Genomic DNA, 22,537 nt, shown 5'->3' with positions numbered 1-22,537 from the left:
CAACCCCAAATTGTCTGTCATCCAATTATTCTTCTCAAAAATCCTGTTCAAGGGAGACAGAATTAATAAATGTGTGACTGCTCTGGGGAACAATGCTCTCCACCTACTCCTCTAGTCCTGGGACTCCACAGATCACGTATTTCCAATCTTTTAGCTTTGACTCCTATGGAACCATCTTCACCAAGTTATCTTTTAATGTTACACCTTAGCCTTTATTGCAAGTTATTATAAGAAAAGTCCTATGAAAAATAGTTCTGCATGTTATAATGCTATTATTATTGAAGATTCTGTCCAATGCCACTCCCGTTTTAGGAATCAATGCAAGCCTCTCTCCCTGATACCATCCTACTTGTGCTAATGCCTCTGCCCACCCTCCAGAGACAGAAAGAATCCTACCTGTGTATTCTTAGTTCTACTCTTTTGAGAAAAAGTCAATGGAAACACATCTGTCAGTGCTAGAAAGAAAACAGAAGCAGCAAGAAAGAGTAGGTTTACTGCCAATGACGAGATCACCGCAAATGCCTATCTCAATGCAAAGGTCATGCCTTATACTCCTATGAGAAGTTAGGCCTGGATGAAGTCAGCATTCTTGCCACATGTGTGAGAGTCAAGATCCCAAGAGAAAGAATAAATACGGCTGGCTTCTCTGCTCTGTGTTCCATGAGCTACGTGGAAGTAGCAATTAGGGGAGAAGGTAAGCAAGGGGCTTTCTTGGTAAGAAGCCTAGCTTGGCTTGCTTGGCAGGATGGCAGAGAGAGGACAAGCAGCTAGCTGTGTTAAGAGCAGCCCTGAGTTAGCATACTGCTTTAGTCACATGGTGCAGGAAAGAAAAGAGAAAGCTGCATATGTAGGCATGATGATTTCAAGCAGAGAAACCAATCAGAATCTTGGAAAAAAAAAAAAAAAGACCATTTGTTATGCTTTCTTCCTGCAAAGAAGCAAAATCAAAATTTTATAACTTAATGTGTTTTTAAGAACAAAATATTAGAACTTATCATGTTTCCCTTTTATCTTCCCATTCAGAAAGCTAAGAACCTTATTCAATTCTCAATCACAAAACAATATCAATCCCCATTATTTGCATAATTGTTTCTTCATTTCCTTGGTCCTGATATCATATTTCTCTTTCTAATTTTTTAACTCTTTTAGCATACATGCCAATTAGTGAGTACTGTACCTCTTTCCAAAAGAAAAAGGTAGAAATGAATATATATGTAAATGTATGAATGAAGGAAGAAATAATTGAATTAACCAACAAATAGAAAAAGCCAGAAAAAATACTCTTTTTCTCTTAAACTTTTTTTTTCCATTTCATCCTTTTACTCATACTCTATGTTCCCTTCCCTTTGTAAATCACTCTGACAAGACTCAAGGGATCCTTCAGGAAACTAGAATAGAATCAAAGATTCATTTTTACCAAAATGAAATGTACACCGGGACATATTTGAAAGTCATGTGCTTGAGGATGGGTAGGTGCAGCAGAAGAAATGAGAGAGAGATGAGATGGGGCTAGGGAGTGCCAGGGAGAGACCTTCTTAAGGAAAATGGGATCTCCACTTGTACTTTTGTGGAGTAAAATTTGCCTTTGGTATTATCATTGGCATTTGCCCTAAATCCAATGCCTCAGGGACGTGTGCTCACTGGTAATCTTTAATCTATGAGCCAACATTGCCGGAAGGCGGCTTCCCTCTTAACTAACTTCAAGTCTTTTACTTTGTGTGATCTACAACAGATATTTATAGTGTAGAATCTGTTGGATTGGGGGAGGAGGCAATGAAATCTATTTTAATTCATAAACTAAGTATAAACATCCATGTGTTGACAACACCCTGCAATCAGCTTAACTAAGTGGTGGAACAATTTTTCAAACATAGAGCTGGATTTGAGAATGTAGTGCCTGGTACCACCGTCAGCCAGTGAGGAGAACGGTAATGCCAAGGAATGCGGATTTGTGGTAAATTTCTAGCTTTGCCAATTACTAGGTAGGTGACCTTGATAACATTATTTAACCTCTCAGAGCTTCAGTATTTTAATCTGTAAAACAGAGAAAATGCCTGTTCCATCTATCTCACAGAGTTGTATGTCAAAACTGGTAATGACAAGAACTTTGCAAAGTATAACATATAAAGTGGCATCACTATAACAGCAATACATTCTGTTAAAAATGAGACTTACATGGAGTAGATCAGAATGTTCTAGGGCCATATAATGATTCCTAAACTCTCATGGCAGAACAAGGGTGTAGAGAGAAGACCATATTAATAACAAAAGGGAATAGTATGTCTGAGTTGTCAGGAAAATGCTCTGAAATAAGCTGATCATCCTTCTTCCTGTCTGTAGTTTCTAGCCTGCTTTCAGTAAGCTCCCCTCCCTTTTCAATGCTTATTCTAAACCCCCTGGATTTTAAGAAGTCATAGAGCTCAAGACCATCTGCTTGTATAAGGAAAGCCAGATGTGTTTTGTGGGAATGTTTTGAGACAAATACCTTTTATCACTTACATACAAAGTCTTTCTTATGCATATTTATAGATATAGTTTAAATCTGACCAGCAGGGTCTTTAAAAATCCAAACATAGTTTCAGCACACTTTGAAAGGGGGAAAACACAAATTTCTACTCACTTGAATTAAGGAAAACACTTACACAGGTTGAGTGTCCACAACCCCAAAATCGGAAATCCAAAATGCTCCAAAATCACCCAAAACTTTTTGAGCACTGACATAATGTTCAAAAGAAACGTTTGTAGGAGCATTTCAAATTCCAGACCTTTGGATTAGAGATGCCCAACTGATAAGTATAATACAAACGTTTCAAAATCTGAAAAAACCCAAAATTCCGAAACACTTCTGGTCCTAAGCATTTCAGATTAAGGGATACTCGACCTGTAACATTAATAGTAAATCTATTAAGAAGTATTCATAAATTAAACTGGGCTTGAGATTTCTGCTTTGATTACTTGAAATAAAAAGTTTCAATTCTACCCTTTCCTCAGTGACCCTCCATGAGATTTTAAATAAGGCTTTTAATCTCAATTCATTATTTATAAAAGGAATAAACACCTTCATTGTATAACTGCCATCCAGAATGTTTGGTAGTTTAGTTGAAAAATACCTTTCTCAATTTCTTGGAGGAAATAAGATGCAATTTCTATGTTATACCTACATTATCAGAAGAAAAAAAAGCTTTTATTATTAGTGTAACAATTTGGAATAACAAAAATTACCTTTGAGGACTCGCAAGTAATATTGAGTTTCCAGAATGGACAAAGCCTGTCACACTGAGGACACATTATAATCTTGCCGCCAATATCAGGATTACAAACTTCTTTGCTAAAGAGAGAAATAAAACTTAATTTTAAAAAGATTAAATTAATTTAAAACAGCATGATAAAAATCCAATATCTACGCATGATAAAAAAAAACTAAATTCTCATGATACTAGGAATATAAGTGAACTTCATTAACCTGATAAAGGATTGCTACATAGAACCTATAAAAAGTCATACTTAATGATAAAATGCTAAAAGTGTTTCCCTTAGATCAGGAATAAGACAAAGGGTGCTACTATCACCACTACTTTTTAGTGGGAGGTCCTTGCCAACATAGTAAGTCAAGAAAAATAAATCCATGGGCTGGGCGTGGTGGCTCACACCTATAATCCTAGCACTCTGGAAGGCTGAGGTGGGTGGATCATTTGAGCTCAGGAGTTCGAGACCAGCCTGAGCAAGAGCGAGATCCCATCTCTACTAAAAATAGAAAGAAATTAGCTGGACAACTAAAAATACATATAGAAAAAATTAGCCGGGCATAGTGGCACATGCCTGTAGTGCCAGCTACTAGGGAGGCTGAGGTAGGAGGATCGCTTGAGCCCAGGAGTTTGAGGTTGCTGTGAGCAAGGCTGACGCCACGGCACTCTAGCCCGGGCAACAAAGTGAGACTCTGTCTCAAAAAAAAGAAAGAAAAATAAATCCATGAGGATTGGCTAGGAAGAAAGAAAACTGTTATTACTGGCAGATTACATGATTCTGCAGATGACTCAACAGGACCTAAAAGATAAATTATTAGAATTAATGAGTTTAGTAAAGTTTGCCGGACACAAAATCAATATACAAAATATACACAGGAACGCAAAAAGAAATTGTGTCCTCAACCACCTATAACAATTAGGAAATAATTCTTTAAAAATACCATTTTCAATAGCTTAAAAGTAATATTTCTATGAATAAATCTGATTTAAGATATGTTAAGATTTACATGGAGAAAAATTATAGAACTTTTCTGAAAGACAGTAAAGAAGACCTACACTATCATATTCATAATTTGGAAGAATCAGTATTTAAAGATGTCAGTTCTCTCCCGTTTGAGCTATAAATTCAATGGGAGAACAAAGGCTTGGAACAGTCAAAACACTTGAAGAATAAGGCATTATGGCATAGGTTAAAAAAAACTGACCAACAGAACAAAATAAAGAGTTTAGAAACAGACCTTTGCCTATTCAAAAACAGACTTCTGACAGAGCTGGACATGCAAATTAGTAAGGTGAGAATATCAATAAATGAGGCTGGTACAACAGGCTATTCATATGGAAAAACATAAAATTGAACCCCTAATTGTACCATATGCAAATCAATTCCAGGTGGAAAGTGAAAATGCCAACAGTACCAACTTATCAGGAAAAGAAATATCTAGATAGCCTCAGAGTAAGGAGAAATTCCATAAATAAAAAATTAAAAAGCACAAACCATAAAGAAAAATATTGATACATTTAAGATGTTTTAAAAGTGAGAATGGCGTTAAAAGACAAAATTAAAGGACTATCTAGCTCCTTGGAAAAGCTCTATGCTCAGGATTTGTCATTTTTTAACCTCACACTCAAAGCTCATACTATGCAAACAGTCCTCTCACCAAAGCATCTGTTGAAAGCAACTGGCAGGAATTATTTAACATTGTAGCTGCCAGAGGCAGTGATACCAGTAGAGGTTAACAAGAGGTTAACCAAAAGACTTAAAAGAAAAAATTAGGAAATGAGATGTCCACAGGGGCCTTAAAAATCTCCAATACATTCCTGAGCTTGTAGAAGGCCATGTGCATGTGTAGGATAGTGCAGATGGCCAGGAAAGACCTGAGAACACCTTAATGCCTCACCTCTCACTGACCTTGAGGTTTTGTATAAACAAGAAGAAAAGGCTAAGGAAGAGCTGAGAACTTCCTGCTGGGGTGCTAAATACATTCCCCCCACACACTCACACAGAGACACATGGCAAAGGCAGAAAAAAGAAAATTACTGGTATCAGGCATTAAATGAAATCACTAGCTAATTCAATCATTAGCTCATAACCCCCAACTTACTGAACACAGACTTCAGTGGCCAGGCCACACATGACAAAGAATATAGATTTTACAGAATTAGTTCAGGAAAGTAACTGAGCAAAGAGCAGCAGCAGCAGCAGTGACAACTGCAAACACAAGCAACAACAAACCCTGAAGAAGGGAAAATCTGATTTCCATTTATGCTAAATTATAATATTTAAAATGTCCATTTCTCAACATAAGATCCCTAGATACACCAAGAAACAGAAAAGTATGGCCCTAATACAGGGGGGAAAAGCAGTCAATAAAAACTGTTCCTGAGGACACCCAGATATTGCACTTATTAGACAAAGACTTTAAATTAGCAATTATACATATTTCATGAACTAAAGGAAACCATATCTAAAGAATTAAAGGACAGGCCAGGCATGGTGGCTCATGCCTGTAATCCTAGCACTCTGGGAGGCCGAGGCAGGTGAATCTCTCGAGGTCAGGAGTTCGAGACCAGCCTGAGCAAGAACAAGACCCCGTCTTTACTAAAAAATAGAAAAATTAGCAGGCCAACTAAAAATACATAGAAAAAATTAGCCGGGCATGGTGGCACATGCCTGTAGTCCCAGCTACTCGGGAGGCTGAGGCAGGGATCGCTTGAGCCCAGGAGTTTGAGGTTGCTGTGAGCTAGGCTGACGCCACGGCATTCTAGCCCGGGCAACAGAATGAGACTCTGTCTCAAAAAAAAAAAAAAAAAAAAAAAAAAAAAAGGATAGTATGTGAATAATGTCTCACCATATTGAGAATATCAATAAAGAGATAGAAATTATTAAAAAGAACCAATTAGAAATTCTAGAGAAGCAAAATACAATAACTGAAATGAAAAAATGCACTAGAGGGCCTCCCTCTGCAGATAGGAAATGGCAAAAGAATTGGCAAACTTAAAGCTAGATCTATTAAGATTATCCAGTCTGAGAAATGGAAAGTAAAAGGAATGAAGACTAATGAACACAGCCTCAGAGATTAGTGGAACACCATCAAACATACCAACATATACATTATAGAAGTCCCGGAAGAAAAGGAGAGAAAGAAACAGAAAAAATATTTGAAGAATGAATGGCTGAAAACATCACAAATTTGATGAAAACACTAATCTGCACATCCAGGAAGCTCAACAAATTCCAAGTAGTATAAACTCAAAGAGATCCAAACCTAACATCATACTGAAAGTGTCGAAAGACAAAGACAAAGAGTTATGGCAAAGAATCACAACAGCAGAAAGTAAAAAGTGACTCATCACATACAAACATGTCCTCAGTAAGATTTATAATTGACTTCTTATCAGAAACTACAGAGGGCAGAGGCAGTGGGATGATATATTCAAAGTGCTGAAAGCAAGACAACTATTCTATATTCAGTAAAACCAACTTTCAAAAATGGAGATATTTTCCTTCAGTTGTTGCAGAGAAAAATAAAAAATAAAAACAAACAAACAAACAAACAAAAAAACCCAAAAATGGAGATATTAAGACATCCCCAGGTAAACAAAATCTGAAAGAATCTGTTGCTAGCAGACACCTGCTCTACTAAAAATACAAGTTGAATGTTCTAATCCAAAAGCCTGAAATCCAAAATTTGAAACTTTTTGAGTGTTGACATTATGTTCAAAGAGAATATTCATTGTATAGATACTTAACCTATACTAAGGAGAGTCCTTCAGGCTTACATACACACTTGAGAGTAACTCAAATCCACCTAAAGAAATAAAAAGCACTAGTAGATGTGACTACAAAGGTAAATATAAAAAAAATAGTATGAATATATTTTCGTATGTAACTATTCTATTTGATTTAAAAGATAACTTGCACAAAGCAACAGTTATAAAACTGTGTTTATGGGTTTATAATGCATAAAGTTGTAATTTGCATGACAATAATAGCACAAAGGAAGGGAGAAGGAATGGAATATACCAAAGTAAAGTTTTTGTATACTATTGAAATTAAATTTGCATTAATCCAGACTAGATTGTTTAAAAAAAACCCAGGGCAACCATAAAAAAAAATAGGACAATAGCAGCACTGGAATTAAAATGGTACACTAGAAATATTTAACACACAAAAAAAGTGTTATTGGAGAAACAGTGAAACAAAAGACAAAAAAAAAAAATGGAAAACAAACAGCAAAATGGCACATGCAACTCCTACTTTATGAATAATTAAAGTAAATGAACTAAACACTCCAATCAAAAGGCAAAAAGTAGACTAAATCAAATAAAGAATAGAAAAACAGAAAATCAACAAAACAAATTTGGTTCTTTGAAAAGATCAATGCAATTGGCAAACTTTTAGCTAGAACCATTAAGAAAAAAGGAGAGAAAACTCAAATTATTAAAATCAGAAATGAAAAGGGGGACATTAGTGTTGCCAATACACAACAGATAAATTTCTAGAAAGACATGAACTACTGAAGCTGACTTAAGAAGAAACAGAAAACCTGAATAAACCTGTAACAAACAGAGAGACTGAACTGGTAGGAAAAATTCCTGCAAAGAAAATCCCAGGCCCAGATGCCTTCACTGGTGAATTCTATCAACCATTAGAGAAGAATTAACACCAATGCTTCATAAACTCTTCTAAAATTAAAGAGAAGGAAATACTTCTCAACTCATTCTATGGGACTAGTATTACACTGATACCAAAACCAAACAAAGACAACATGAGAAAACTACAGACTCATTATCTCTTATGAATACGGATACTAAAATCCTCAAGAAAACACTAGCAAACAAGATCCAGCAACATATAAAAAGTATTATACACCATGATAAAGTAGGATGTATCCAGGAATGCAAGTGTGATTCAACAACAAAACAAATCAATCCATATAGTACACCATATTTATAGAATAATGAACAAAAATCACACACAGGATAAAGTCAATAAAGAGCATCTTGTAAAATCCAACATCCTTTCATAATAAAAACACTCAATAAATAGGAATAGAAGAAAATTTTCCCAACTTGATAAAGAGCATTAATGAAAACTCCATAGCAAAAATCATACTTAATGGTGAAAGACCGAATGCTTTCCTCATAAGATCAACATTGTACTAGAGGATCTAGTCAGGACAACTAGGCAACAAAAATAAATAAACGGCCTCCAGAATGGGAAGGAAGAAATAAAACCACTTCTATTCACAGATGGCATGACATTGTACATAAAAATCCTAAGGAATCTACCAAAAAACTATAGAGCAAATAAGCCAGTTCAGCCAGGTTGCAGTACAAAAAAATTCAATATACAAAAAACAATTATATTTCTATACACTAGCAATAAATAATCCAAAAATTGAGGAAACGATTTCATTTATAATACCATTAAAAAGAATAAAACACTTTGAATAAACATTAAAAAAAGAAGTATAGGACCTATATACTAAAAACTACAAAATATTGTTGATAGAAACTAAAAAAGACCTAAAGAAATGGAAAGACAACCCATGTTCATGGATTAGAAGACTTAATACTGTTAAGATATCAATACCGTCCAAACTGACCTTTGGAGTCAACACAATTCCTATCAAAATCCCAGCTGGATGTTTTGCAGCAACAGACAATCTGATCCTAAAATTCATATGGAAATGCAAGGGACCCAGGATAGCTAAAACAATCTCAAAAAAGAAGAACAAGTTTCCAGTTTCTAAACTCACTATTAATATAAAGCTACAGTAATCAATACGGTGTGGTACTTGCATACAGTACAGACATGTAGATCAATGGAAAAGAATTGCAAGTAAGCAAACTTACACTTATGGTCAACTGATGTTTTTGTTTGTTTGTTTTGAGACAGAGTCTCACTCTGTTGCCCGGGCTAGAGTGCCATGGCATCAGCCTAGCTCACAGCAACCTCAAACTCCTGGGCTCAAGCAATCCTCCTGCCTCAGCCTCCCGAGTAGCTGGGACTACAGGCATGCACCACCATGCCCGACTAATTTTTTCTATATATATTTTTAGCTGTCCATATACTTTCTTTCTATTTTTAGTAGAGACAGGGTCTCACTCTTGCTCAGGCTGGTCTCAAACTCCTGAGCTCAAACAATCTGCCCGTCTCGGCCTCCCAGAGTGCTGGGATTACAGGCATGAGCCACCACGCCCGGCCTCAACTGATTTTCAGTAAGGGCACCATGATAATCCACAGCAAAAGAACAGTCTCTTCAAAACGGTGCACCTCGATACAGATGTGGGAAATGATAGAGTTGGGCCCCTACCTCATACCATTTATAAAAATTAACTCAAACTAAATCACAGACCTAAAACTATTAAACTCTTAGAAGATAAACATTGAAAAAATCTTCATGACTTTGGATTATATGTTGTTTTTTTAGATATGACACCAAAAGCACAAATGAGAAAGTAAGTAACTTGGGTGCCATCAAAATTAACAATTATTTTGTTTCAAAAGATATCATTAAGAAAGGGAAAAAACAATCCAAAGAATGAGAAAAAATATTTTCAATACATCTGCTATGGTTTGACTGTGTCTCCTCCAAAATTCAGGTGTTGTCAGTGTGAAAGTATTAAGAGGTGGAGCCTTTAAAAGGTAATTAGGCCTTGGGAGCTCTTTGCTTGTGAATGGGATCAGGTGCCCCTAGAAAAGAGGTTTATAAAGGGAGTTTGCCCCTCCTGCCCTTCTGTTTTCTACCATGTAGACACAGCATCCCTCCTCTCCAGAGCATGCAGCCCACCCTAGACATCAAATACTGAAGCCTTGATCTTGGACTTCCAGTCTCCATAACTGTGAGAAATAAATGTCTGTGCTTTACAAATTACCCCGTCTGTGGTATTCTGTCATAGCACAAATGGACTAAGACAATATCCACTAAGGGACTTCTATCCCAAATATATAAAGAACACTTACAGCCATAAAAAGACAACATAATAAGCAAAGGATTTGAACAGATGTTTTTCTAAATGAACTATACAAATGACAAATATACACATAAAAAGATGCTCAACATCAGTAGGCATTAGGGAAATAAAAATCAAAACTGCAATGACATACTACTTCATACCAACTAGTATGGCTAATATTAAAAAAAAAGTGTTGATGAGGATGTGGAGAAACTGAAATCCTCATACATTGCTGGCGGCCAATTCAGAAAGTACTTTGGCAGTTCCTCAAAATGATAAACCTAGAGTTACCATATATCCCAGCAATTCCATTCTTTGTTATATTCTCAAGAGATCTGAAACATATATCCCCACAAAAACTTGTCCATGAATGTTCATAGCAGAATTATTCCCAATGGCCAAAAAGTAGAAACAACCCAAATGTCCATCAGCTGATGAACAGATGAACAATGTGGTATACACATACAATGGAATATTACTTGGCTATAAAAAGGAATGAAGAACTGATACATGCTACAACATGGATAAACCTAGAAAACAACATGCTAAGTGAAAGAAGACAGTCACAAAAGGCTTCATACTGTATTTTTCCACTTTTATGAAGTGTCTGGAATAGGCAAATCCATAAAAACAGAAAGTAGATTAGTGGTTGCCAGGAGCTAAGGGAAAGGGGGGTTAGAAAGTGACTGCTAATGGGCATTGGTTTCTTTTGGAGGCAATGAAAATGTTCTAAAATTAGATGGTGGTGATGGCGGCACAACTCTGTCAATGTACTCAAAACTCAAAACATCTGAATTATACACTTTCAAGGAATGCATGTTAGAGTATACAAATTATATCTCAATAAAGCTGCTATTTAAAAAGGGAGAACCACCCAAATGCCCATCAATACATGATTGGATTAGTAAGCTGTGGTATATGTAGACCATGGAATATTACTCAGCTATAAGGAATAATGAAGATACGACATCTCTATGGTTCTCCTGGAGAGAGTTGGAGCCCATTATATTAAGGAAGTATCCCAAGAATGGAAAAACAAGCGTCACATGTACTCACCAGAAAATTGGATTCCCTGAACATCACCTAAATACACATCTGGGAACGACACCGATTGGATATCAGACTGAGGTGGGGCATGGGGGAGGGGATGGGGGTATGCCTACACAATGAGTGCATTGCGCACCGTTTGGGGAATGGTAACGCTTGAAGGTGCTGACTCGGGAAGGGGGGGGTGGAGAAGGGAGGGATATATACCTACATGATGGGTGCAACGCGCACTACCTGGGGAACAGACACGCCTGGAGCTCTGACTTGGGGGGAAAGGCGGTACATGGGCAACGTATGTAACCTGCAATTCTGTATCCCCCATAACAATAAGATGAAATAAAAAAAAAAAAAAAAAAAAGAGAGGCACAAGCTTTAAACAGGCATTTTATAGAAGAAGAAATACCTATAATATCCTCCACTTATGTATACATATTTTCAAAAACACAAAATTAAATATATTTTGTTGGGCTACAAATATATGTAATTAAAAATACAATATATGTAAAGAAATGATAAACACAAAATTTAGTACAGCTGTTATTTCAAAGTGGAGGAGATGTGATCAAAGTACTGTTACTTCAAAGGTAACAGTAACTTTTTTTTCTTAACGTGGGTGATGGATCATTATTCCTTACACCTTAAATATAATTTCTATTCTTATGAATCTGTTTAATGTATAATAAAGTGGAAAATATTTAAAATTGATATATTCTAAACATTTTAAAGATAATTTAATAATTAAATAATTAAAGCCAAGTGGTTTTGCGCACAGGGAGTATTTCTTCAAGACCTTCCTTCAGTTTTCTGTAAACTAATCTGTGGGAAACGGTAGGAATATGTGGGTGACTATCGCAGGGATTTCATAAAATGAGTTACAATGAGAAGAACCACAAGTTACACAAATGCAGCTTTTGCACCATGAAAATGTATTTTTGAGATGCCTTTTTTTCTTTTTTTGGTCGGGAACAATATACAAAACAATGGAGAAGCCAAAGACAAATTTAGGGGAAAGGCATCAACATTCAGCCTCTGGCCCAAAACTCTTTTTCAGTGAAGAGGGGAAAGTACTTCAGAAACCATCTGCAGCTTTCTAGCTAAAAAGCCATAATGGGTACAAAATGCTCAGAATCCTCTGTTAAATAGAATGGGTAATTATGTCTTTACATCAGGGCTGCCATGTAAGCATCCTGCCTCGGGAGCAGGCTAATATGCTCGGGGCTTGAAAAATTTGGTCATCAGCTCATTGCCGGTGCCCAGAAATTTTGATCTGGCTGTCACACCTGGACAGGGGCCAGATGATCAAGAGAAAATGCCTGGTTCAGTGCTGCATCCCTTCTGGAGGTTGAGACCACCAAAAGCAGAGGAATAATAACACAATTCAGAATAGCGATGGTGAAATTCAGAGTGCTCTGGCACCCACATACGTCCCTTTAGACAGTGCAGCTGGTGTTTGAATTTCAACATCAAGCACAAAGTAATTCTCTGTTACTTTTTTCCCCCCTTAACATTGTAAGGACTAGTTTTTTTTTTAAAGTAAAAACCAAACCAAGCATTGTCTACCTGAGTCTTTAAACATGCATTTCTTTATATTAAGAAATCATTTCTAAAAGAAAAAAGAAAAAAAAAAAAATACCAGTTTTCCTAGTTTTCCTTTGAAACCCTGAAGAAATCAGAGCTGCTCTTGGCCCACATCTGCAGGGCTGAGAGAACATTCCTCTGGGGGCCAAAAGTTCAAGGGCAATCCTCCCTCCAGGCCTCCTTTCTTTTTCAAACAAAACATTGTTTTAAAATATTGGAGTGTTTCCGAAGGGTAATATTCCTGTCAGAGACTGGGTTGGATTATCTAAGAAAAAATTTTTTCCATTTCACTTAGTTATTATACTCAGAACAAAAGGATATATCATCCAAAGCAATGAGTGTTCTGCGATGAGTCGGCTTTTACTAAAACAGTTTAAGACCATGAAAATAATTTTATGTCGAATCCACTTTTCAGCGTAGCAGCGAGGAACAAACAGGGGTTACCTCCAGGTACAGTTATCTTGATTAAGATATCCATAGAGAAAGCAAGCCACTCCCACGATGGCTGCCAGGAGGAGCATCTGCGTATAGTAGCCCAGCCAAGCAAAGTAGATTCCAATCTTCTCTCCGTAATATTTTCTGAAGAAAGAAAGAAATTATTTTTAAAAGAAACAAATAAAATAATCACTCTGACTCCTCTCAGCTTAATATTAATTTTTGCTTTTTAATAAAGGAGGTTTTTGGCTTAACCCTCTCACTCAATTCATCCTTAAAACATACCTGTAACTCACAGCAGACCTTGAATGCTATGAGGAAACAAAAACTATATTGCACATCATAGAAGTCCTGACCACTAGCACTGGTTTGCCTGCTGAGGCAGAGTGTTTTAAAACAGAGTAAGGGTGGGGAAAATGCTGAATTATGAGGCAAATACAGAGCATCACTATCATTCTTTACAAAGATAGCACTATTTTACACAACCTCCAAAAGATTATTGTTAACATGCATGGAACAAATGAACACGAACAATCTGCTCGAAGTTACTTGCTTTTACCTAACTAGGGAGCTTCCTTGGAGGAAACGTAACATAAATCACAAAGACGGTTGACCCTTGAACAAACATGGGTTTGAACTGCGTGGGTCCATTTATACACACGTGTATTTTTTTCAATAGAAGTTACACCGAGTGTGCCTTCCTCCCCTGCCTCCCTTCTACCTCTTCGGCCACCCCTGAGGCAGCAAGACCAACCCTTCCACTTCCTCCACCTATTCAACGTGAAGACGATGAGGATGAAGACCTTTATATGATGATCCACTTCCACTTAGTGAACAGTAAATATATTTTTTCTCCTTTATGATTTTCTTAATTAACATTTTTCTTTTCTGTAGCTTACTTCACTGTAAGAATACAGTATATAATACATATAACATGCAAAATACGTGATAATTGGCTGTCATTGGTAAGGCTTCTGGTCAATGGTAGGCTATTAGTAGTTAAGTTTTTGGGGAGTCAAAGTTATACATGTGTTTTCAAAACCCCTGTGTTGTTCAAAGGTCAACGGTAGTAATAATTAAAAAAACAAAACTAATAATAATACTATAGTGGAATCTCTCTCTGACCAAAATTTTTGCAAAACTCATTGTAAATGAGAATGGGAGAATGCAAGACAGATACGATTGAGGAATCCACTACCCTAAACTCCTTATATCTAGCACTTCTATTTTTTGTAAGTTTTCACAATTGATTACTGGTATGTTCTGGGGTTAACAGGGAAGAGGCCAGGTGGGTAAGATTAGAAGAGGGCCAGTTGAGTAAGAAGCAGTGCCAGAATTGTTCCTGAAAGGGAGGCCAAATACAGCTGGCAGAAAGAAAGGGTTTAGGGATGAGAAGGAAACAATGAAGTGATTGTTTAGGTGACTGTGGTTGCTAATATTTTCCTAGACTGATTATTTACTGCCTCAGTATTGATCTGTGGACCTGCAGAAGATTTACTCAGCCCTGAGGCCTATGTGAGGCTTTATGCTCAGTATGGAGCCTGGCCCGACTCCTTGGGCTTAGCCTAGTGGGGACTCAACTCTGAACACAACCTGGAGTCCCGGGAGACTTCCCACAGCCACGCCCTGGGCTGGACCAGCTCCATAGCTCACAGTGCTGGGCGCAGGCCACAGCTACAGGGAAAAGGAAGGGCCGAGACAGGACATGGGAGGAACACATGTGCTCATTGTCTCGTGATTGGAGCTTTGTTATCTGGCTTATGGATGGCAGGCAAATGGCACGCTTGGGACAGAGCCTGGGAAAAAAAAGCCTGGCAACAGGTTTGAGACGTCTTGGCCTCTTTTCTATTATGCTTTCTGGAATATGCTCTCAGTCATCCATTCTGGAAATGCCATCTTTAAAATTGGAAAGAATCTTGGAAGTTGCCTGGTCCAACCTCCAACAGTAAAAATATCCTGCTGCATTTAGAGAGCTGGTCAGATAGTCTCTGCTCGAATATTTACAGGGACAGGGAGTTCATTGCTTTCTAAGGCACCCCCGTTACAATGTAGGCAAGGTCAGAAAAAATGTCAACTTTTTTTTTTGTTTGTTTGTTTTTTTTTTTGAGACAGAGTCTCACTTTGTCGCCCAGGCTAGAGTGAGTGCCGTGGCGTCAGCTTAGCTCACAGCAACCTCAGACTCCTCGGCTTAAGCGATCCTACTGCCTCAGCCTCCCGAGTAGCTGGGACTACAGGCATGCGCCACTGTGCCCGGCTAATTTTTCTATATATATTTTTAGTTGTCCATATAATTTTTTTCTATTTTTAGTAGAGACGAGGTCTCACTCTTGCTCAGGCTGGTCTCGAACTCCTGACCTTGAGCGATCCACTCGCCTCGGCCTCCCAGAGTGCTAGGATTACAGGCGTGAGCCACTGCGCCCGGCCCCAAAAAATGTCAACTCTTAAATGGAAACCTGTCTCCTTGTTCTTGCTGAAAGGTGGGGGAATAATGAGGATCTGTTCACGTGATTCCTCTGGTCACTGGCTCTCTCTGCCAAAAACATCCCAACTTCTAATGTTAATTTTTTTTTTTTTTTTTTTTTTGAGACAGAGTCTCACTCTGTTGCCCAGGCTAGAGTGCAGTGGCATCAGCCTAGCTCACAGCAACCTCAAACTCCTGGGCTCAAGCAATCCTTCTGCCTCAGCCTCCTGAGTAGCTGGGACTACAGGCATGCGCCACCATGCCCGGCTAAGTTTTTCTATATATATTTTTAGTTCGCCAGATAATTTCTTTCTATTTTTAGTAGAGGCAGGGTCTCGCTCTTGCTCAGGCTGGTCTCGAACTCCTGACCTAGAGTGATCCTCCTACCTCGGCCTCCCAGAGTGCTAGGATTACAGGCATGAGCCACTGCACCCGGTCAATTTTTTTTTAAAAAAGTCAGCTTTGATTTTTTTTAATCAAAGTTGTAAGTACATAGTCATTATACAGTCAAATAGCTCTAGAGGGCTGATTATAAAAAGGAGCAGGCCCCAAACACCTCTCCTGTTTCCTGCTGCCCAGAAGCAGCCACTTTCAACTCTTATAGCCAATTCTTTGGATATTTACTTCCATATCTCTAAATAGTTTGCGTGAAGTGCTGCTCGTTGATTTTTCAGTTTTGTGTATCACCTATCGACTTTCTACTCTGGAAGATGAGGATGACAAGCTTTCAACCCCCTGTCTCACCTATATATCCACATCTCTGTTCCCATTCTCTTGACATTATAATTTTTGGTTAGGTCAATACCCTTGCTTTCCATTATTATGACAGCTGAATCAAGTCACCTGCTATGATTACCTTTTCCTTCCTGCCCGATATTTTGTTTTCCTTGGAGTTAGTAATTGTCTTGATGGTTCATTGCTTAGTTTTCTGTGTATACTTATCAGCAATTCAACCCCAGACTCACCCCTGACGTCTAACTTTCGCAGTACGTTCAAACCATGAGGCAGTCTATCAATTTCAACTCTTTGAACAAATCCCTTCAGACCTCCTCCAACCTGGCTTACTGACTCTGCAGACCTGCCACAGAGCTGTCGCCTAGGGGCTCTCTTCCCATTTCTCTTCCGTTGGGATTCCCTGTTTGCTAAACCTCATGTCCTCCTCTTTCTTGGTGAAGCACCTCCTCCATTACCTTGCACATCTCAACTGTGAAAACTCCTCACACCTAACAGTTTGGCCACACATGGAACTGTAAGTTGGAAAAAATTACTTCCCTCAGAGCTCTGAAGCTATTGTTCTCTAGTTTGCGGTGTGGTTTTTGAGAAGTACAGCCCTATTCTGAGTCTCAGCCCTTCGTATCATTTTCTTTCCATTTTGCTTTCTGGAGGGTGGCAGGACCTTCTCTTTGTCGCCAGTGTTCTGAAACGTCATGTTATGGTGACACGGTGGCTCTAGGCTGAGTCCTCAGCGGCTCTTTCCATCTGGAGGCTCATGCTAGTTAGCTCTTCAGTACAGTTTTTCGGCTACTTCTCTGGACGTACTTCTCAGATTTCTTCCCTACATTTTCTCTGTTCTGGTTTCTGATACTCCTATTATTTATACCTCCTGGACTGAACTTCTAATTTTTATCTTTTCTGTCTTTTATTTTCTCTCTCTTCATATTTTTTGTTCTATGCTCTGCATAATTTCTTGAACTTCATTTTCTAACACCTTATACGGGGGGGGGGGGTCTGTTTTATCACATTATCAGTTTCTAAGAGCTAGATTTTATCTCACAACGATCCTTTTTAGTAGAGTCATGTCCTCATCTTGTAGATATCATAGCTTTTTTTTGTTTTTTTTTTGTCACTCTGAGTGTAACAATGGGAGTTTTGGGGGAAGCTTTTTTTTTTTTTCCTGGTCAAAGTCTGTTTCCTACAGGTTGCTCTTTCCAGTTTGTTTGGTTTGCTTTTTGGAAAAGAGCTCATTTTTCTTTCTGGCAAGCCCTGAGAATTACAGATGAAGGTTTAATAGCCTGCATGCTCAAGGGGTTACTAGTGGGAAGCAATGAAGGGCAGGAACATGTGGACCAGGTACAGGGGATAGTTAAATGTATTTCCCTTATCAAAATACATTTAAAATACTGGGGAAATTGTTTTCTTTACCAAAGGGGAAAAAAGAAACACATAAAGAATGATTAAGAACCCTCAAACCTAACACCCTGCCATCAGATGCTGTAGGTTTAACATAAAAGTAAATTAAATAAAATGGAAACTTTACATGAATGTCAACCTCAAATATTTACATATGTACAAACATCCTCTTTTAAAATCTTATTCTACAAGGTAATCAGAGTTAATGAAAGTGCCTCTTCATGATTGTAATCCAGCTAATCAAAATGAAGGAGGAGGGAATTAAAAAGGATGACCAAATGAAATAATGAAATGAAATCCCTTACGACATGATGAGTCTAAGCAATGTTTAATGGCTGTTATCACCACAAAAAAGAGAGACAACTGTACAATATGTAATTTCTCATAGAAGTATTCAACTCTACATATCAAGTATTCCTATACAAAATCAAACTTCAATCAGATCAACCTTCTAGATGAGGATCAAATTAGGTACACAAATAAAAATATTACTTAGCTAAAGCAAATATAGAGAAACATGTTTAACAACACTGCAGGGGAGAATAAAATGTTCAAAATAGAGAATGCAAGGAATTCTTGCAACAACTGCAAGGAAAACAAGAAACATATAGTGAAACACAGAGTGGAAGAAATTTGAGAGATTATACTAATTGTAACATCTGGACCTTGTTTGGATCCTAATTTGAACCAAAAAACTACTAAGTAGGTTTTTTTTTTTTTTTTGACAATCAGGGAAATCTGAACACTGATTATTTGATGATATTAGGGAACTGTTGCTTTTTAAAAAAGGGTATTCTGGTCATATTTAGAAGAGACCTTGTCATTTAGAAATAGATGCTAATAAAATGGTATTTGAGATTGCTTCAAAATGATGCAGTGGAGGAAGAGGTGGGAATAAAAGTGAAACAAGAGTGGCTATGAGTTTGTAATTTTTGAAGTTGGGTGACAGATGAATGTAGGCTTGCTATACCATTCTCTCTACTTTTATATATGTTTAAATTTTCCATAATAAATGTAAAATAGAACAAACCATTTGCATGTTTTAAAACTCTCACCTTTGAGGTCAAGTAGTTTTCCCAAGCAGGTGGGCACCTGCATGAGGCACTGAGATGCCACAGAAAGAACAGGCACTTGGCCCCAGGCAGACATGAGGATCATGTGACTCTCCTCTCTTCCTCACCCTCCACATCCAATCCATAACCAAGTCCTATCAACTCTACTCCAAAAATATGTTCCAAATCTGCTCCCACAATCTCTTGCTTGGCCCACTATTATCACAAACAAGTGAGAACAGCCTCCTACCTGGTCTTTCTGCTTCCTGTGCCCCCTATAAAACACTCGCCAACAAGACAAAATTACTTAAATGCTTAAAATATTACAATCACTTTTCAGTGCACTTAAAATCTAAAAACCTCTCTGTGCCCCTGTTAGCCCTCTAACTTCATGTCTTATCATTCTCTTTCTCATTAGCACTGGTCTTCAGTACCGTACTTCCTCAAACTTGCCAGGTGTACTTGTGCCTCAGGGCCATTGCACAGGCTATTCCCACTCCTGGAATGACATCTTCCAAGTCTTCAAACTACCAGCTCCTTTTCACTATCTGGTCTCAGCTTAAATGTCACCAACTCAGAGATAACTTTCTCAACTCGCTTCCCCACTCCGCCCTCCCATCTCATCTCCATTATCTTCTTCATTGCATTCAGAAATTTTATGTTTGTTTGTTATTCTCATATTTTCTGTTTATTGGTTGTTCTTGGCCTCCCACCAACAGCTAGTATCCTTAGCCTTGCCCAAATAAGGTAAGCTTCTGGAGGGCAGCTTTGAGAAGACAAACCTTGAGGGCCAGTCTATATATCTCATTAGATACAATGAAACACGAAAAGGGTCAAAATGTATATGTCGTACCTACATCTAAAGTTTACTTCTGTGCAATCAAGTGGATCTTTATTTCCAGTTCCTAGGAGGTAACCTCTAAACCTTTGGAATCTCCTGAGAGATAGGAGTGCCTTTTTATTCATGGTGGATCTCTGGGACCACACCTGATAGTTTATGCCACTGAGGTGACGCATGGTGGGCCCCTAGATAGCCATGCCAGAAAGAGCCACCATGGGATTAGAGAACTGGAGCTTCGAGCCATAGGAGCAATGATTCAGTTAACCATGCCTACATAACGAAGCTGCAATGCAAAGTCTGGACAATGAAACTCAATGCTCTGGGTGAGCTTCCCTGAGTGGCAATCAATAGTCCTTGAGTACTGTCACACCCAGATGCTCTGAGGGCAACCCCTGAGTTCTTCCCACTGAAATCCCTTCTACAACTCACCTGATAAGATCCAAGGGCTGCTTTTTGTATATGCTTCGAGGATGAGCCCATTCCCTGTACAGAAGGTACCGTTCATTAGGGCAGCTGGGATCCTCTGACCGATGGCGGAATTTGCACTGTGAAGCAGAAGGAAACAAGTGAGCATCACAGTCATGTTTTCCCAAATCTGTTTATTAAATGTGGTACTAACACTTGATAGTCATTTGTGAATAAGGGGCCCAAGCTTGCCGGAAGGGATGGAAATAACATCTAATCTAAGTGATTCTCAATCAGGTTGTAATCAGGGTTGTAACTATTAATACCTCCCTTGGGGGTCATTTGCAAATGTGGGTGGGGATGAATGCTTGGATGTTGCAATCCTGGGGGGCACTGCAGGCACTGGGTGGGAGCCCCAGAGAGGTTTAATGTCCTATAAGTGGGGCAGTCTTGAACAATGAAAAATTGGGCCACCTAAGTACCAAAATCACCACGCTGAAGAAACACCTCATAGCCCACTCCCCCTCCTTGGACAATGGGGAAACCAGGGCCTGAGCTGGGTAGCAGCAGGGTCAATTCTACAACCCAGGCTTCTTTGCCCTGAGTCCAGCAGTTATTCTGTGACAACATGCAGAAAATAAACAAAGAAGCTTGACATCATGTTATACACTTAGCTTTTTCAAGAAACAAAACCTCCTACCTCTGCTTAAATTCAATTGCCCTTTTCCCTGCCTATTTTCCTTCTTCCTGTACTAGAACCACATTATCATCCAGTCAAACCTTAGCAGGGGCCCTGACCTCCACCCACATCCCTTCCAAATGCCAAATGGGATCATTCTTTAGCCTGGATCTGGGAACACTGCACTTAGAAGAGGCTTTAATAGAAAAGACCTGGGCATAGGCAAATGTCAATTGAATACTATAAATATTCATGGCAACTATCTGTATGTAACCCCAAAGTTCATGTCATGATATAATTGCTAATTTAGCTGGGCACAGACATAAAATACAAGGACTGCCAGGCTGGAGCTCAGCATCTGCTTCTCCACCGAGCCCCCTGTTCTCTACTTACCCATGTGCAGGAGGTAGCTGTTTGGTGTCCTAGTTTTATTATCCTGTATTGTATATTTCAATATTGTTTTCTTCCACAAATAAATGTACTACACAGTAGCAATTATCAATCTTAGTCCTTGTTCAGAGTTTTAGAGATTCAGATAAATTGATAGTGAATGTAACAAAGTAACAATGTAATAAAGTATGATATTTATTTCAATGACAGAATTTATTTAAGCAGCTTTAGACATAATGTTCTTGCATTCATGGAGTCATTAAGGGTCTGGGGTGGTCACATTTTAAAAATTTCATTTCATGAGTGATGTTATCAGCTAGAGAAGTTCTCTTGAATTTGAGGGGTTGTGTAGTCTCAGAATGTAGTCCTTAAAAAAATGTCAACAATCTGGGGTACTGTCATTGTGACAACAACCCTGGCAGATGTCTTTTAAAAGGCCCTGGGATATTCCAGGGCACAGTTTGAAAACAGTATTTCAAATCAGGGAGAAAAGTCTATGTTACCAAAGAATGATAAATGAGAAGGTCTAACATGTATTTTGCTTGCAAAGAACTAATATTTTCTGGTTGATAATAACATTTGTCAGTAATTATGAAAATAGCTAACACTTATATAGTACTTATTATATGTCAGGGACTAACATTTGACATGGATTAATTTAATTAATCCTCACAACAATTCTATGAGGAAGGTAACTGTTATTATCCCCATTTTATAGATGAAGAAATTAAGGGACAGAGAGACTAGGTAATTTTCACAAAGTCATCCAGCTAGCAAGTGGCAGAGCAGGTATTTCAGTCTCAGAAATGCTAATACAGATTGACTGCTAATCTGTACTGCTTTATACGTTAACTGTGGGAGACACACTTCATTCATTAACTCACTCCTTTAAAGTGGGTACCTTCTCTATGCCTGGGGTCCATTTGTGAACAAAACAACCTGGTTCTTGTCCTAAATGAGCTTGTAGACTTGCAGTATTTTATCTTCATTTTATTAAGGAAGAAACTTAAGGTCAAGGTAGTTAGCCTTTCTTTATTGTCCACACTGGATTTTACATTAAGATGTTTATTTCATTTATGCCATTTAACTTACATCATGGAGAGGGAAAGCTGCCTTGTAGATCCCAGAGTTTACAAGTCTGTTAATCCCAAACTTGTTAACATTGTTCATCACTTGATACTTGACCCGAGAGAGGATGAAGTAAACCTAAAAAAGATTCCAAAATAGAGTGTGTGATTTATATAGTGTAACTAACCAATTCAATCGTTGTTTACTACTATAACAGGAATCTGTAGGCATATTTCTTTTTTT

General features: G+C 38.1%; 1 protein-coding gene across 4 annotated transcripts in view; it reads right to left on the bottom strand.

Annotated features, from left to right (window-relative positions):
• Positions 1-22,537, bottom strand: part of ANO6 (anoctamin 6) — a 189,469-nt gene that overhangs the window by 44,955 nt on the left and 121,977 nt on the right. For all 4 annotated transcript variants that reach the window (XM_069489270.1, XM_069489272.1, XM_069489271.1 and 1 more), the window contains exons 6-9: positions 22,319-22,432; positions 20,182-20,297; positions 13,278-13,412; positions 3,223-3,328 (exon numbers count right to left, since the gene is read on the bottom strand). In XM_069489270.1, the coding sequence (XP_069345371.1) occupies positions 3,223-3,328; positions 13,278-13,412; positions 20,182-20,297; positions 22,319-22,432 (471 nt within the window). The remainder of the gene's footprint in view (positions 1-3,222; positions 3,329-13,277; positions 13,413-20,181; positions 20,298-22,318; positions 22,433-22,537) is intronic.

Source organism: Eulemur rufifrons, chromosome 16, assembly GCF_041146395.1.
Source record: "Eulemur rufifrons isolate Redbay chromosome 16, OSU_ERuf_1, whole genome shotgun sequence".
In the NCBI taxonomy this organism is placed as follows: Eukaryota; Metazoa; Chordata; class Mammalia; order Primates; family Lemuridae; genus Eulemur; species Eulemur rufifrons.
The sequence above is the reverse complement of the archived record's forward strand: the minus strand, read 5'-3'. Positions and strand labels throughout refer to the sequence as shown.